The sequence below is a fragment of the Prorops nasuta genome, unplaced genomic scaffold (assembly GCF_024137725.1).
Source record: "Prorops nasuta isolate Cenicafe-Biocafe unplaced genomic scaffold, Cenicafe_Pnas_1.2 PNAS00015, whole genome shotgun sequence".
Lineage (NCBI taxonomy): Eukaryota > Metazoa > Arthropoda > Insecta > Hymenoptera > Bethylidae > Prorops > Prorops nasuta.
Window position 1 is genome coordinate 15,409 of NW_027116812.1, and position 17,701 is coordinate 33,109.

At 29.3% G+C, this 17,701-nt stretch overlaps 3 protein-coding genes across 4 annotated transcripts; 2 read left to right on the plus strand and 1 right to left on the minus strand.

The window, feature by feature from the left end:
- Nucleotides 1–285: 285 nt before the first annotated feature.
- On the minus strand, nt 286–4,130 carry Galphai (G protein alpha i subunit). Its single transcript, XM_066736758.1, has 4 exons — nt 2,339–4,130; nt 1,504–1,688; nt 1,099–1,385; nt 286–1,036 (listed from the first exon to the last, which is right to left on the minus strand). Exons 1-4 carry the CDS (start codon nt 2,457–2,459, stop codon nt 559–561), a joined length of 1,071 nt encoding a protein of 356 aa, XP_066592855.1. The 5' UTR covers nt 2,460–4,130; the 3' UTR covers nt 286–558.
- A 917-nt stretch (nt 4,131–5,047) lies between these two features.
- Nucleotides 5,048–12,955, plus strand: fs(1)M3 (female sterile (1) M3). Its single transcript, XM_066736754.1, has 18 exons — nt 5,048–5,155; nt 5,248–5,377; nt 5,474–5,691; nt 5,778–5,992; nt 6,114–6,412; nt 6,493–6,596; nt 6,870–7,074; nt 7,150–7,686; nt 8,091–8,285; nt 8,348–8,563; nt 8,657–9,897; nt 9,970–10,678; nt 10,771–10,988; nt 11,067–11,706; nt 11,819–12,066; nt 12,144–12,348; nt 12,418–12,497; nt 12,609–12,955. Exons 1-18 carry the CDS (start codon nt 5,135–5,137, stop codon nt 12,750–12,752), a joined length of 5,625 nt encoding a protein of 1,874 aa, XP_066592851.1. The 5' UTR covers nt 5,048–5,134; the 3' UTR covers nt 12,753–12,955.
- A 1,570-nt stretch (nt 12,956–14,525) lies between these two features.
- On the plus strand, nt 14,526–17,340 carry LOC136779113 (splicing factor C9orf78). Of its 2 annotated transcripts, XM_066736471.1 has the most exons (7): nt 14,526–15,264; nt 15,338–15,446; nt 15,509–15,654; nt 15,732–15,950; nt 16,034–16,167; nt 16,249–16,421; nt 16,680–17,340. In XM_066736471.1, the coding sequence occupies exons 1-6, from the start codon at nt 15,140–15,142 to the stop codon at nt 16,413–16,415; spliced, it is 900 nt and encodes a 299-aa protein (XP_066592568.1). In that variant the 5' UTR covers nt 14,526–15,139; the 3' UTR covers nt 16,416–16,421; nt 16,680–17,340. The 2 variants fall into 2 exon arrangements, with proteins under 2 accessions (XP_066592568.1, XP_066592567.1); XM_066736470.1 differs by lacking the exon at nt 16,680–17,340 and having other exon boundaries at nt 14,530–15,264; nt 16,249–16,673.
- The last annotated feature ends 361 nt before the right edge of the window (nt 17,341–17,701 follow it).

Here is a 17,701-nt window from a genome sequence, read left to right on the forward strand (position 1 = left end):
AATAAAAGATCTCTTTCATTCTGAATTGATGTAAAATTTCATCATTTTTTAATTTAGTTATAAGATTAATAAATTAAGAAAGCTTTGATTTAGTTGGAGTAAAAGTTTTCATAGAATTATCAGAATAGATTTCCAATTTATAGAAGAGTACATATTCAATTCAATTTTTTTGAAGAGAAACAATTAGATTTGATTTGTTTATCAAAAAAATTGATTGTAACTGTTTGTACATATATATATAAATATATATGACTTTATATTTCTTATAAAGAATTTTATAAAATACCGTCAAAGCTTAAAATTTGAAGTTTAAAAGAAAAAAAAAAAAAAAAAAAAACAGATGTGTCATAAAAGTATAAAAACGAATTTAGTGAAGACACTATACAATCAATACAGTTTGAAGCTTATTAATTTTGTTTGAACATTATTGCTCAGTCTTTTTTAGTTGTCATTGTACATATGCTAACGCATGAAGTCGTTCACAGCATTTGCCAAAAAAATGAGAAATCTATGCCATCAGATTTCTGCACTTTCTTTTGAAAAGTTTTTATCAAGATTCTAACTCAGCAATCCACAATTACTTAAATTATTTTTGATTATTACATCAGTCACAGCATCAAATACAAACTGGATATTTGATGTATCAGTAGCACATGTAAAATGTGTATATATCTGTTTTTGATCCTTCCTCTTATTTAAATTTTCAAATTTCATTTGAATATAAGCAGCACACTCCTCATAAATATTAGCACCTTTATACTCGGGAAAACAAATTGTTAATGGACTTCTAATTATTTTTTCTTCAAAAAGGTCCTTTTTGTTTAAAAACAAAATTATAGAAGTGTCTACAAACCATTTGCTATTGCAAATTGAATCAAATAATTTCATTGATTCTATCATTCTATTCATTTCTTCATCTTCAGCCAATACTAAATCATAACCACTCAAAGCAACACAAAATATTATAGCAGTCACTCCTTCAAAGCAATGTATCCACTTTTTCCGCTCAGACCTTTGACCACCAACATCAAACATTCTGAAAATTGATTTTTAAATATAAATAGTTATATATTAATATAAATAAGACTGAACACATACTTAAAATGCAGTCCTTTAAAAGAAAAATGTGTCTCAACAATTCCTGTTGTTTTGACGCGTGTTCTTAAGACATCTTGTTGGGTCGGGATATAGTTAGGTTGAGCTATACGATCCAATGCATTTAAATAATATGCTGCTGAATCGTTGAGTTGATATTCCCTGCTACGGGTAAAACAAAGCTGTACTCCTGCATCTTGCCACAGTCGCTTCATCAATAAAACTAATTCTGGAGTTAGTTCTCCTTCTTGAGTGGCTGATGCCAATGTGAAAAATTGACGGGCCATGTCCTGTAAAACAATTAAAATGCATTAATAGAAATTCTTACTACCAATAAAATAGTTCAGTATAATTATAATGTTAATACAAATAATACACAATACAATCTATATATTATATTATACTTACAGCTTTATTTGGATCTGCAAAATCAATTCTGACTTGACCCATGGCTCTAATAATTGTCATTAAACTTTGTATAGTGTTACTATAAACTACTGGTTTATATTGTTCACATTCTTCTTTACTATAGCCTGTTTCATGAATAATTTTCATCTGCTTTACTATAGTAGACTTTCCAGATTCTCCAGCCCCTGAATAATATATAAGCAACTTGAGAATAAAAATAATAAAGATATTATGACATCATTTATTAAAAAAAATGATTTTTTGCATAACAGTTCATTATTTCTAGATCTATAATTATAAGGTAGTTTTGAAGACTAGGATGACTCACAGAGCTTGATGAATCAAGCTTATTGCCACTCATTTGTATCTTAAATCAGCGTTTTACGTATACACGTTTGTGAAAATTAACATTTTTTAAGTTTATAATTGAAATTTGAAGGATGCTATTTCAAATAATATGTTTAAATCGCATTATTTTCAAAATGCGGTATTGCTTCGAAATGACTACACAAATCATTTAGAAGATTTACATTAAAAATCAGTAGACGATAGCATGCAAAAGAAAATCGATAACCAATTGAAAAATAAACAATCTTCTTTGTACATAAACAGAAAGGTAAATAAATATTGGTCATAAATATTGGAAAACTAAATTTGTTGATTGAAGACGTATCGGTGATGCATGAATTGTTATTATATAGATATACAACATTTTAAAATGTGTTAAACAGAAGGAGACAGAAACGGAAGATGCTTTGAAGTTAAAAAAATGATAAATTGTTATGTTTTTGATAATTAAAAAGAACAAATTGGTAAGACCAGGGTATACACTTACCGAGTAAGAGAAGCTTAACTTCACTGGCGGCTCGTTCGCCATCGGCTCTAAGATCTTTATCTATTTTTTTCGATCGTTCAGCGGCTTCTTTTTCGCCGGTGGTACTCACTGCACAGCCCATTCTCGTTATAATACACTTTTAATATACCTATCAAAAATTTTTACACCATTCACAACGTGTATGGTCTTCGAGCGTTTTTAGCGCGTACACTCTCTCACACTAGCTTCTTTTTCCCTTTCTGACACTTGTTGCTGCTGCATGGAACGAGTAAGTGTGGGAACCGCCCGTCCCGTCTCCGTCCGTCTTTCCGTCCGTCTGTCTATTTAACTGAACAATTCCCTCTTTCTCGCTTCTTTCCTACTCCTAAACTTCTATCTCTTTCCCCCTACCTTTATATGTATACTTCGTTCTTTCTTCTTTTCTCTCTCTTCCTACTTTTTTCAATTATAAATTCCTCTTTTCTCAAATGTTTGACAATTTTTTTCCTCGCTTAAATATTTTATTATCGTTATGCTGTGTTACTCCTTATTATTACGTTTAATGTAATTTAAGAAATCATATTCATTAATCTGTTACTTTAAGTAGTCGTAAGTCATTCGAATATCTCATATCTCTGCGCACAAACACGTATTCGGGTACTCTTCCTCTCCTTTTTTTTCTCCTATTCTTATATATTAAACAAAGATATCACTTTTTCTTAAACTTTATACACATGTACAATTCTTTCTCCCTAATTTAATCTTCTAATTTCTTTCACTCAAATACAATAAACATGCACTATTTTCAGTACAATTATTTGTTATCAGTATAAATTCAGATTTACGTTTATCGTATTACACAATGCTCTTAGGTTATAAAAATGCACACCGTAAACACCATACATCCAAGTGTACTATTAATCACTCGATTTACTAATTCCATAATCTGATACAATTTACTATGTACACGCGTATTTTGATCCTGTCTATGCAGGTGGCTAAAAGTTCACTTGTCTTAAAATGAAGACAAAAATAGTTCCTTAAAACACTATTATATATATGCTTATATGATTTTACTGTGAATAAAATACACGATTTAACACAATTGCTACTATCATTTTCCAATACCGGTTAATGGGGTTAATGCTAACGTCAGTTTTCCCCTCTCTAATAATCGTTGTTTAATCTTCCACTCAATTATCATATGTATATATAAACTATAGAATAAATTTTTGTACGTTAATAAAGTGCTTTAAAATGAATATATTAGAAAATTCAAATTTCAACGTTCTTATTTCAAAAAAAGTTTTATGTACGAACTAGTACGACGAAGCGTAAACGGCGTAAACCAGCGTAAACTATGACTGCTACTTGTCCATGGTCGTTCGTCGCGTTTGGTCGCGCGTCCATCCGACTTCATTTAATAAAAATGAGAAAAGAGGATAATTTTTCCGTTGGATCTATTATTTAAGGCCTATCAGAATAATGGAATTGCTGCTGTCGTTTACAAGAGCTATACTATTGGACCGTAGCATGTCCAATATAAAATGGCGAGATCAGACTGGCCAATAGTAAACAGGCATTCTCGTTGACCAATGAAACGGCTTAAAATTGGGCATTACCAAAGGGCATTATTACGTTACTTTACCTACTTTACTACCATTCTAAACTACCCGCGTGCCACCTATCGTTTTTTTGTATGAATTACCATTGCGTATTATAGAATACAGAAATTTTCTGCGAATAAGAAAGAGCCAATGCCAATATCCTCTAAAAATATTGACGATGTGAAAAAATACTATGGGTAATGCTTAGCTTAAAAGATTTGATATAAAGAAAATGATATAACAACTTTGAATTCAATTTAAATTTGTGAAAATTAAAATATTCTTTTGTTTTAAACTTTTAAAGGAAATTAAATCATACATATATTGGCTTATAATAATAATGAATATTCTTAAAGCTATATATGTGTATTTAAAGATATTTCAATAGTTACAATTATGAATAGATCTATTAAATTATATATTAGATTGTAATCGTGTTTTAACATAAATTCGTAGTGATTTTAGTATGTAACTCACTTTAATAAAACTGCTACGAAATTATGTTATAATATAATAGCAAAGAGTTTGCATGTTTAATTTACAATGGATTAGAAAAAATAATAATAAATCATTTTTTCATATGAATTATTATGTATTTTTCCATTTGTTATCAATTTTATAGCAAATCCAAAGAGCTGAAGTTCCTTCTATTAAGTTTGACATTTTTTCAGAAAAAGAAGGAATAAATTATGCAAGAAAGCTATAGAAAACAGTTTTAATTATGCCTATCAATTTGATGTAAATTTGATTTTGTATTAATATATTAATCTTAACAATATAGTAATATAAAATTAATTAGGAATATTAAGATATTAATTATATAAGCAAAGATGAAAATGTGTTACTATTATTTAACAGACTCTTTAATGATATTAAAATAAGAAAATATTATAAATGTTCCTTAAATAATCTTTATAAATTGTAACTTTAGGATTTAAGTGTATTAGAACAATTTTTAAATATCAATAATAATAATACTAATTGATTAGACTCTTTTTTCAATTCGCAGGATAATTTCAAACCTAACTATATGAAAATTAATACTTATATTACCTTGTAAACCTTTCTACAAATATACTGTTTATGATTAGAACTACTGAAGCGTACAAACAGATACAATGGTAATAATTGATGTTGCGAGAAAGCAGTTTATGACGAGCTTCAAATGCGTGAAGATTCGTAAAGAAACTAGAAGAATCAATGAAATATTATGGATATTACTTTATATTACGTAAGTAGAAAGATCGCTCATTTTAATAGATATATTATCATATTATATTTTTGTTAATTCCTTTTATTTAATACTTGATAATCATCATACAGCTTTTATGCGTTTGCATTATCATAACACCGATCGAAGTAACGTCGAATCTTATTCATGAACATATTCAAGAAAAGTTCAATCAACACAGCTTGGAACTTCATAAATTCTTCAATCAACAATTAGAGCCAGGTGAGAATAACACGAACAATGCAAGTAGTGTGTGTTATAAGGTGGTGAATGAAAAAAAGCTTTGTTCAAGTTTAATCAGCATACCTATCGTTACAGTACTCGTAGAGACGTATGATATATATTGGGAGCAATTATGGAATTCGACATCCTTAAAAACGGATAGTCCATTAGCAATTAAACTTTTCGATGGAATGTACGTTCTTGACGGGAACCGAATAATGTCAGTCTCGATAAATACAGCATTTTCCAATGAAACCAACGGATTGAGTCAAGTATCCATGCTTGATGTAAAAGAACGAATCAAATTTGCCAAGGTAAGATTCAACGAATTATCAAATGGAAGTGAGAAAAAGGTTAGAAAAGAGGGCGCCAATGCTGAAAACGTTAAAAAATTGTTTAGGCTGTAATATGGAAATCCATGCTTTATTTGTTGATATGCCACGAACGAGGACCATGCACTTTGTATACTGCAGTGGATGAAATACGACTGAGTTATAGGCAAACTCTCATGGCCATGAACGCCGGGCAGCCAACGGACGCTAATTTTTTCACGCAAGCCAACAAACTCTATCTCGTCGTAGCAAGAAAAACTGGCCAGTATCCCGTGCCTTCCACGTAATATATTCTTTTTATTTAACATTGAAGCATTCATTCGTTTGTATCTTGGCTTATTTCCTTCTTCTTTACGGTACTCTTATTATATATAATTCAAAACTGTTTACATTTATCGAAGCAGTATTTACCACTGGACCGGGACTTATATGGATGTTGTCAATGAAATCCTAACAACAGGAGCTCTCTCCGTTACAACGTTTAGGCACGAGCAACTCACCATCATTGTTTTCGTTCAAAATGATCTAAATAATTCCCGGATAGGCTCCGAGGTCTATGAATTTAAATCCAACATTGCTGAGAGGATTCAGTTTTTGTCTACCGATAAACCTTCCTCGGTTCATCATTATTATCACGATGGGCATAATTACGTTCTTATAACGAACGAGGCTCCTCGGCCTAGCTCTTTATACTGGTGGGATGGTAAGTATACTTTTTCTCATTACCGTGCGGAAACTTGTATAGAAATTGAAATAATTAGCTACTTTGACCCAACACTATAGGGAGAGAGCTAATATTGTGGAATAAATTAGTCCAAGTTCAAGCGAATAGCATAATTCGCGTAACTCATGTCTACAATACTACTCTTCTCATCGTCGGTAATCAGGTACAAATCATATTTTTTATTTTTCGTCGCTTTAAGCGAAAAATCTTTTAATTTTGACAAAGAGTAACCCGTGATCGGCCGTTGACCCCTATAGTTATTAAAAAAATATTTTGGACCTTGTCATAGGATTTTTCATTTAGAAATCTGTAAACAATTGACTATTTTTCTTTAAATATATATGTATTAATTAGTCAATGAAAATCTGTCTAATTAATTATTATTATTACATTTGTTACGTACGTTATATATATATAGTATTTTTTTTGCTTGTAGAATACCATTACGGTCTATCAAATTCTTCAAATGTCGGACGAGCTGAAGAGTTTGAACGTGAAAGATCTCAAAGAGGGACATACGATAATGGATATGTCCGTTCTGATTAATAAGGATGTTATCACATTGTTATTGGTTACGGAAAATTCGAAGAATATTTATTGCGTAGAGACGTGGAGCTTGCTCGTGAAAAATGCTATCCACGGTAACTGACAATTTTTTCACTTAATTTTTTCACTTAATTTTTCCTTACGATTGAAAAACTTGAAATAATTTTCAGAAAGCAAGAGGGAAGGCGATAATGCGCCAGCAAAGTGTTTTAATGATTTAATGAAGCTTCTGGCGGAACGACGTTCGGATGCCGAAAGTGCAAATGAGACTTTGCAATTCTTACACCGAAACTCGTCAAACGCTACGACCAATGGCCTACGAATACCCAGTATATTAATAGAAAATAGAGTTATGAATAACGTTGATTTGAGCGTTTCCAAAGAGATCCTGATGCCTGATAAACTCGATCAAGTTTTAGAAATACTCAATAGGGATGTAGATGGTATAATTGAACTCTCTCGAAAAACCCTTGAAGCAAGCAGTAATCCTATTCAACGCTTAAATCATGATGTAGTTACAACGGCTGCCTATTTTGATGAGTTGTACATTGACTCATTACACGTGGAAACTATAAACAATGATGATGGCAGACTATACATGAGCACTTCTGATGAAGGTGCTCAGCAATTTTCGAGACCTTTGCAGGCAAAGAATGTTTTTGTTGATGATTTAAGGATCGATTCACACTGTGGACTTCCGTTTGAATGTAAGATCGTAAAAATATTGAGAACTACAGTGCGGTGGAGCCAAGTGATCTAATTGCTGAAAATTTTTATTCTGGGAAGTCTAAAATTTCAAGACTACAACAAGTACACTAACACATGAACTAAACTATTTGCACAGCATTAGCTGCGGACTATACACTAAGCGATTTATTAATTTATTTGCAAATATTGAAGTGAACACAAATTATTTTGCTATTTCAAACACTCTCTCTCTCTCTTTTGTAAATTTATTGTTGACGCTTAGATCCCTTGGTCCCGCCACGCTTCAATTATGACGTAAAACATATTTCCTAGTCACTTTTCTGTATATGTATACAGTAATATATCGTTTTCGCGTTTTAAATTAATAATACTTATGCATATTTATTGTACAATTTTGTTATAGTTTGGGCCAAACCAAATACGAAAAGAGGAACGATACTGGTACAGAAAGGAAACATCACTTTTTCCGAAAATACTGTTTCGATCTTAACCGACACAAAATTATCAATATTAACAACTGAAAAATTAAACAACGTTGATATAACTAATTTTCTAAATGAAGAATTATACGTTTTTGGTAGAAATAATAAAATCATAGGTACGATTTTGTTTTATTTTTCTCTTATATTGATCACATGATAATGAATTTGTTTAAAACAGGTAACATTACCTATAAGAATGTTGTGAGTATATCAAATTTAACTACAGAAATGATAAACAATGTAATATCGACAAATCTTATGACAAAAGCAACAGAGCAATATTTCAACAATTTTTCCATACATACCGCTAAAATTGACAAGCTTTATGCTAATGTTATTAATAAAGTTTCTGTTGCGAAAGCTGCACGAGTATCTCAAGAGAATACTATACAAGGTATATATGTGTTTATGTATTTTAATAAAAAAAAAATACAAGAATTTATGCTACTCGTCAAATAAATATTAAAATGTTTTCAATGTTTGGCAGGTAAAATTTGGCTAAGAAATATAACAACTGATACTTTACTGATGGAGGGTATGCTGAATTTTCCATATGAGCGACCACTTCAGGTTTACCAGAACGTCACAATTTACGGTGAAATAAAATTAAAAGGCATCGAGTTAGATTCTTTAACAACGCTTTCTGTAAGTAACAATAGCATGAATTTTAAGAAAGAGTTTGATAAGTATTGGAGAAAATCGAACGAGCAAACAATACAAAACACAATAAGTTTTGATCGTGGAATTACAATTGACAGTATTAATACAAAGTATCTGAATGAACATACTATTGATGAATTTTTGTATACAAATGTGCACGATATACCCGAAAGCTTTAAAAATCTTCACATGGGATCTGTGTCGTTGGAAAGGTCACCTTCAGAAGAAGAAGAAGGAAAGAGCCTTTATAAACAAACATCGACTGAATTATTTATTAAAAAAAAGTTGCATTTACCCTATCTTTCAGTAACAGATTTAGCTGCAGACAAATTCAATGGTATAAAAATCGAAGATATATTAAATAAAAATACGCCAATAAAATTAGGCGATGTTAATTACCTTCTTATCAAAGTAATTAATGAGATTGAAACGGATAACTTAAAAGTTGTTTCTATGAACAACGGTAACGAAGCCACATCTATTTTTCTGGACAAGCTTCTTAGTATAAATGATCATTACCATATTGATCTTATAAGTAAAGTTAATGAAATTTGTGTTAATAATATTACAATTCAACAACTCAATAATTTAAATATATCAAGATTGTTAAATTTAGAAAATGATTTAAATTCGTTTATAAAAAATATCATTATTAAAGGTGATTTAAAAATAAGCAAGAACTTGAATGTATCAAGTTTGAATAATCAAGCTCCTGAACTGTTTTTGAAAAATATTGTAACCAACAATAGTGTTTTGCCATTCAATACTGAAATTAAGAACTTAAGCGTTGATGATGTTTCTTTGCATTCAGTATTTGGTAATAAATCGGTTGACGCTCTATTTAAAAACATTTTGTCGAAATCAAAAGTACAAAAAATACCAGGAAAATTTTCTTTTTACAAAGTAAACGCTAATCTTATAGAAGCAGAAAAAATTAATGATATTACAGTAAGAGATTTGAACTGGATTGATCAGCATTTAGAAATTCCTGGAAACGTGACGTTCACTAATTTAATTCTACTAAATGATATAATGACAAAAAGTTTAAACAATCATCCTGTTATCGAGGTAATTAATATTCTTTTAAAATCAATTATTCTAAATTATAATAAGAATCTTAATTAGAGATATTTATTTTAGCTATATGATAATATTTCAAAAGTGCCATTGACAAATATTATAAACTTACAAATAAATGGATCGTTATCCTGGAACATGTCAAAACCTCATTCATATTCCATGTCATATTTGTATGACAATATTGTTACAAAAAATACTAATCAAGTTATCCACGGAAAACTAGCATTTACAAATAATATTTTGTCACCTACAGTTTATGGTATCATTAATGGCTCTGAAGAAATTCAGAAAATTGTTGATCGAGCATTGATTGACAATAAGAAGAATGGCCAACAAAATGCAGAAGTATTGATCATAAGAGGAAATAAAGTATTTGCCAAAGGTTTTACTGTTGATAACTTAATAGTGGAAAATGATATTGATATATCCGTGATCAACGATGTTAATATTTTGGATTTCAATAATTCCGTTGTCAAAAAATATAAAAAGGATATTTTAGAAGAGTCTTTAATTTTTCTACTCGATATTAAAATTAATAAACTATATACAAATAGAAATATTCATAATGTACCAATAAATAGCATTGCTTTTTCCACCAAAGCTCTGCCTTCAAATATTATTTTCCAAGATTTACATGTACGAGAATATATAAACGTTCAACTTATTGATAACGTAAACTTTACTAAATTTTTGAAAGAGCGAATAAGTCTAAATGATACTCAAGAAATATTTAGCAATGTTCAGTTTAATGGAATTTTACAAATAACAGGTAATTGTCAAATTATGGTCAGATTTTCTAAATATCTATGTATGTTTCTAAGCTGTAAAAATAGTTATTTAATGAATATCTTAATTTAATAGATAACTGTAAAATAAACAGAATAGAGGGTGTAAATGTTGATGATTGGCTTTTGAATAACACTGATAAAGTTCAATCTATATCCAGTGTAAAAATATTTTCTAATGAGCTCAAAGTGGAAGGAAATGTAAATTCGAAGTATATAAATAATGAAAATTTAAACCACACAATTAAGAGTAGCATAATGAACAATGAAAATTCCGAAATTCATGGTAATTTGGTAAGGATTATAGAATTAGAAATTTTACGATAATCAATATAAAATAAACTGAAGATTAATGATAAATTTATTATTTAGGTGATTCAGAGCATATCAACGATAACTGGTAACATAACAATATCTAAATTCGTGAATGATGAAAAATTGGATAACATTTTAATTAACTCTAATACAAGATTTGTTAAATTCAAAGAAAGTTTACAAGAAAATAATAACAAAATTGACGATATACTTAGCCATGGTGTTTTTATGTCTACAAATTTGTCCACTGAATTTGCTTATTTAGAAAAGGATAACAGGTTAAATATACCAGTTACTAATATAAATAAAATTAATACAGTAAACATAGAACCATATGTAAAATTAAATATGATTGGAGAATTAAGTGGTGACAATTGTGGATTGCCCATTCATTGCTCCTGCCCATTTCAATATAATGCAGAACTATCAAAAAATTATTGCAAAACAACAAAGCTGAATGGAAATCATATTATGCGAAATTTTTATGAAATTAATGGTACTTTCGGGATTAATGTTATTACTAATATTTTATCTAGTAGCGATGAATGCGAATCCATTAACAAAGATACCGAGTCGACTGCCATCAATTGGTCAACACAAAAATTGGCTGACAATAATAAGAAAATTAATATTATTAACAATTCAACCATTAGCAAGAAAGGATTTGTAAAGGATGCCAGTGTCTTCATTAACGATGGTATGCACATTTCTTCTTATATAAGTCATTTATATTATAATCTATTCAATTAATAATTTTTTGTACTACCTCTTTTTTACTTACATATTTTTAAATTTATTTTATTCTACAGATGATATCTACATAATTTTGGCAATATATTATGACCCAATAAAAAGAACACATAAAACACATTCTTTGTTGTACAAACTGAATTTGAAAAATCCAAATCTGTTATTACATCAATTACTTTACACAGATGGAGCATGGGCAATCGATATTTTTAAAATTGGTAATTATTCAGGGAAATATCTTCTTATTGGATGTTATGGGAATTCCAAAAAATCTTTATTATATCGATTTAACGTAAAAACTGCTAAGGTACAAAAAAATTAATAAAATCTTTAATTTTTCTTTTTTTTTTAGTTTTTACTAACAACGTTTTTTATTTATTGTAGTTTGAAGATTTAAGATCTTTCCCAAGTAAAAGTTGGTTCGTAAAGAGCGCAGTACACTATAACGATTACTTCGTTCTTCTCGATGACGCTGATATGAATGCTGTAAATATTTATCGTTATAGTGAGAAATATGACAATTTTTTCGCGTATCAAAGTTTTTATCATAATTCCAAAGTCAATAGTATAGAAGTATTTTACAGCAATAGTAAGTTTTGAAAAAAAAAATGCTTACAATTATTTCAAACATTTAATAATGATTTAATTATTATTTTAGAATTTGGTAACAGTGACTTATTTGTCCTTGTAACTACAAATGATGGAAAACTTCATTTTTATCAATACATGCTTGCAGAGGTAACATTCAACAAATAGCCATTATGTGAAATTAAAGCTCATTTTAATAAATATCTATATATTCTTAATCATAATAGTGGTATAACTATAGAGTGATTATATTTATTTTAGCAATTTCAAAAGAAGGCAGAGTATTGGATAGAGGGTCTTCAGACAGCAATACCATTCTATTTAAATAAACATAAATATATTTTTATGGGATCATCAACAAATAGCACTATGTGGAAAATAATTGAACGAGGCCCTTCAACATAATAATTTACATAAATTTATTGAATCAAAAGTAAAAACTCTCCATATCATGCAGATAACTTTATTTTTGTTTACTTTTAATATTTATCAATTTTATTCTTGTTAAATGATTAATAAAAGTAGTATATTATTTACTATGATGTCCTAAGATTTAAATTATATATAAATTATATCTATTATTAAATAAATATTATATGTTAAAGAAACTGTGAATTAAATCAATATATATTCTTTTATTAATTTATTAACTTACGTAACGCGGCACAAATGAAACTTTCTTTGCTTGTATAATTTTGATGATTTATTTACAAATTATTATATTAGAGAAATACAGTCGGTTTTTTATTATAATTAAATCCTTAATTTATAAATGCCCACAAAGTTTTATAATCGAGGAAAATTTGTTGCGTGATTCAATTATTTATTTATGAAATAGTAGATAACGGTCAAAGGTGCAACTGCAAATGTATAATTTTTTACGATTCTTTATACTTTTGCAACTTACCATAGTCCACCCTGATGGTATGTACACAATGTTCAAGGGACATCCTCGCCATGTCTATTGAATGTGTGGATATCCTGGGTGCGTCCTAAGGATATCCTGGGAATATTTGTGTTATTAACGGGAATCCGTATACCGACATTACAGAGCAAAAACTATTTCGCATGCAGCTTCGTTATTTGTTGACGGATTGTAAAGTTATTACAGGTTTTTGGAAATGCCAGAAGCTTATGTACTAAGTTACGTTAGGAAAATTAACAAAAAATGAAAAAAAATTTTTGTTTGAATAAATATATTAACATTATTGAGGAACAACAATTAAATCGCAAAATCCCCCAACGTACTTTACTAGATAATGTTCATACGTTTCCAAAAAGTCCACATAAATGCAAATCTGTCAAGAAATGACGATGCTGCATGCGAAATAAATAATGGAAGAATTTCGTGTTCGGGAAGTCGCTAACACGAAATTCTTCCATTATTTATTTCGCATGCAGCATCGTCATTTCTTGACAGATTTGCATTTATGTGGACTTTTTGGAAACGTATGAACATTATCTAGTAAAGTACGTTGGGGGATTTTGCGATTTAATTGTTGTTCCTCAATAATGTTAATATATTTATTCAAACAAAAATTTTTTTTCATTTTTTGTTAATTTTCCTAACGTAACTTAGTAGATAAGCTTCTGGCATTTCCAAAAACCTGTAATAACTTTACAATCCGTCAACAAATGACGACGCTGCATGCGAAATAGTTTTCGCCCTGTAATGTCGGTATACGGATTCCCGTTAAGATAGACTCCAGAGCGTGAAAGCAAAAATTAGAGATATTAATTTTTTGCATGCACTTTTTACGAAAGTTCCTTAATTTGATTCAAACAGAGATATTATGAAAAAACTTTGATATCTCTTTAGGTGAATTTTTCCGCCTATTGGTATAACATTTATATATTCAATTTCAAACTTTACCAAATGAATAAATTTACAAATACAGCTACTAATAAATGAAAAAACTGGCCTTTACAGCGTTTATAGCTACGAAAAAAATACATTTTCGTTTCCACGTTTTTTGAGCGATTCGATATTAATACTTTAATATATATACATATATACATAGTATATGTATGTTGTCATTGGAAGATATCTTAAAGAAAAAACTATATAACCTTAATGGCTATTTTGATTCAAAATGTTCAAATACTATGTAGAAAGATATGTGCTAATAGCTCCTTGTAAATATTATTTTTTATTATCTGTGATCTTTGTATATTTAAAAGATAAATATTACGTTTACGCGAAAGCAACACATCAATCCCAGATATTTTAACGATACTCTTCAAAAGGTGCTCACAAGTGCTACAATTTATTATAATTATTCCGACGATTTATATTAACAATAGAAGTTTAGCATTGGTATGAAACTATTAAAATTATACAAATATAACAAATTGTACGCAAAAAAACTTTACAAAAAGTAGTTGTTTCGCTCTCGTGTACTATGTTTGTACATAAACGTAACTAATTTAAAACGATATGTATGTATGATAATTTTGCTATAGTCAAAAAAATGCTATAGTCAAATTACAAGAGCCGCCGTTACGCCGTTAGAGAAAAACCCTGTGGAACCAAAATAGTAAGAATTAACCTCAATCAAAATAGACAATCTTTAAAACCTCTGTTAAAAGTTTACTGTGTGAATCATTAAAATTTATAAAATAATCATTAGTTTCACTTTGTACACTTTCTACACGCTTCGCATTCCTGTTTTTATCCATTGTATGGATAAGTTGAAAGTGTTGACACTGTAAAACGTGTAGCGAGTTTCTGCTAAAACGAACAGACCTCTCTCATTAAGAATATTAGCTGTTATTTACAATCAAAATTTGAAATGTCTAACAATGAAGAAATTGCACCTAATGTGGAATTTAAGAGAAAAAAACAAAAACATCTAAGAAGAAGACGTAAGTCTTCCAGTGATGATGATATTAGTGAAACAGATGACAGTTCTGTCAGGTAAATTTAGCATGCTGCACCGTTTAGATTCTTAAATGTTTTTGTGATTATAATATTTATACTTTTGTAACAGAGAAAAAGTTGAAGAAATGAAAATTATACAAAAATTAAGACAACGTCCTAATGGCGTTAATATTGTTGGCTTAGCTCTTGGACAAAAAGTTACAGAAGATGTCATAACAGTATGTTAATATTTTGATATATTTTCTATTTTCATTTAAAAATGATTGTTACTATTTTATAGTCAGATCCTTTTAATGTTAAAACTGGTGGAATGGTAAATATGGCAGCATTAAAAAATGTTAAATTAAAACAAGATGATGCATATGAAACTGGTATTGGTACACAGTTTAACGCTGAAACAAATAAACGTGATGAGGATGAAGAAATGTAAATTTCAATAATAATATTAACTTATATAAAGATAATTATTAATATGGATTCTTTTAAATAATTTGATTTTTTAGGGTTAAATATATAGAAGAGCAATTAACAAAAAGGAAAAGTAAAGTCAAGGATGATGGAGGAATAGGTGGAAATAATGACAAGGGATCATATTGCTCACCAGAAGAGGCTGCTTTGCAAGCTGTACCTGAACATTTAAGACAAAGCTCAGCTCACAGAAGTGAAGAAATGTTGTCTAATCAAATGCTTTCAGGAATTCCAGAAGTGGATCTTGGAATAGAGTAGTTTTTGAATTATGCACTCTATTTATATATAGTTATTTAATTTTTCTTTGTGTGTTATCTTAAATTATTTTTTATTTTAGGGCAAAAATACGTAACATTGAAGCAACTGAAGAAGCCAAATTAAAATTATTATGGGAAAGGCATAGGAAGAAAGATGGACCTTCTGAATTTGTGCCAACAAATATGGCTGTAAATTTTGTTCAGCACAACAGATGTAAATTTGCTATATTCGTTTATTTATATTTTCTCATTTCTGTAACTAATTTATTGAATAAAAAAATAATTTCTTTTGCAGTTAATATCGACGACTCGGATTTTCAAAAATCAAAACAAAACACTGAAGATCAGAAAAAACTTCCTACTTTGAAAGAAGATATAAAGGGAAAGAGGAAAGATAATCCTGAAAAAGCTACTGATGATTACCATTATGAAAGATTTAAGAAGCAATTTAGACGATTTTAAATTCATGTAAATTTTCTCTTGCAATTTTCCTTTAATTTAAGGATGTAGCTTTATTCTTTTTGACACTTCTTCGTACACATTTTAATTGTACATATGGTCCATACAGAATTAGTTAAATTCTTAAAGTAATTTAGTATTTAAGAAATAATTAAAATATATAATATGTCTTAAGTTGAAATAGCAAGACATTAATTAATGAGTAAGCAAGCAAAAATCTATTACAAAAAGAATAATATAAATTGACTTTTTTTTTATTCGTTTTAGAGGATAACGGGAAAAAAGATGAAACATGTTTTCTTGAAACAAATAATATATATAAAGATATCCATGGAAGAAGGTGTTAAATCATTTTCAATGTTTTGAATAAATTGACATTAAGATTTTCATATATTTGATATACGCGGTATGACACATTTGGCATCAATATACTTTCAGGAAACAATGAATATGAAGAATATTTTTTAATTCAAAGTTATATAGAGGATTTTTCCCTAATGGAGGTGTATAAGAGATTTTATATCATATAACAATATTACCATAATAGCATTTAAGACCAGATTTTCCATCTATTAGTCAAATTTATCTGTTTGGTAATAATTACAAACTATAGTAAATTTTATTAATTTCAAGCTTTATCAAACGGATAAATATACCAAGAAGTTTATTAATAGATGAAAAATCAGGTTCTTAGTGAAGCTTGAAATTAACGGGATCCCTCACGCGTGCTTTACCGACAGTACAAGTCAATAAACATTTCGTTTAATAAAAGTCAAATGCGAACCAAATTGCAAAAACGGGCTTCTTTATGACAAGGTGCCAATTCTAACGAGTCAATCCAGCTTAAAAAAACTCAAATCGGATGAAGAATAACGCTGTACCACTGTCCCGGGTTCTTGAAGTGGAAATAACCAAAAGTAACCTCTCTTCAAGAACGCGGCACAATGGTACAGCGTTATTTTTCAACTAATTTGAGTGATTTTAAGTTCGTTTGACTCGTTAGGACTGGCACATTGTCCTACAAAGGCGCGATTGTTCAATTTGCCTCGCATTTGAATTTTATTAAACGAATTGTTTATTGACTTGTACTGTCGGTGAAGCTCGCGTGAGGGATCCCGTTAAACAGAATTTGCTACAGTTTTTAATTTTGACCAAACAAAAACTGGGGCTTAACGGGATCCCTCACACGTGCTTTACCGACAGTACAAGTCAATAAACAATTCGTTTAATAAAAGTAAAATGCGAAGCAAATTGCAAAAACGGGCTTCTTTATGACAAGGTACCAATTC

Coding starts and splice junctions, on each gene's coding strand:
- Galphai (XM_066736758.1), bottom strand. CDS start 2,459: ATGGGCTGTGCAGTGAGTACCACCGGCGAAAAAGAAGCCGCTGAACGA. Junction 1,689..2,338: donor AGTTAAGCTTCTCTTACTCG/GTAAGTGTATAC, acceptor TATATTATTCAG/GGGCTGGAGAATCTGGAAAG. Junction 1,037..1,098: donor TTTAAAGGACTGCATTTTAA/GTATGTGTTCAG, acceptor ATCAATTTTCAG/AATGTTTGATGTTGGTGGTC.
- LOC136779113 (XM_066736471.1), top strand. CDS start 15,140: ATGTCTAACAATGAAGAAATTGCACCTAATGTGGAATTTAAGAGAAAA. Junction 15,265..15,337: donor ACAGATGACAGTTCTGTCAG/GTAAATTTAGCA, acceptor CTTTTGTAACAG/AGAAAAAGTTGAAGAAATGA. Junction 15,655..15,731: donor CGTGATGAGGATGAAGAAAT/GTAAATTTCAAT, acceptor TTGATTTTTTAG/GGTTAAATATATAGAAGAGC.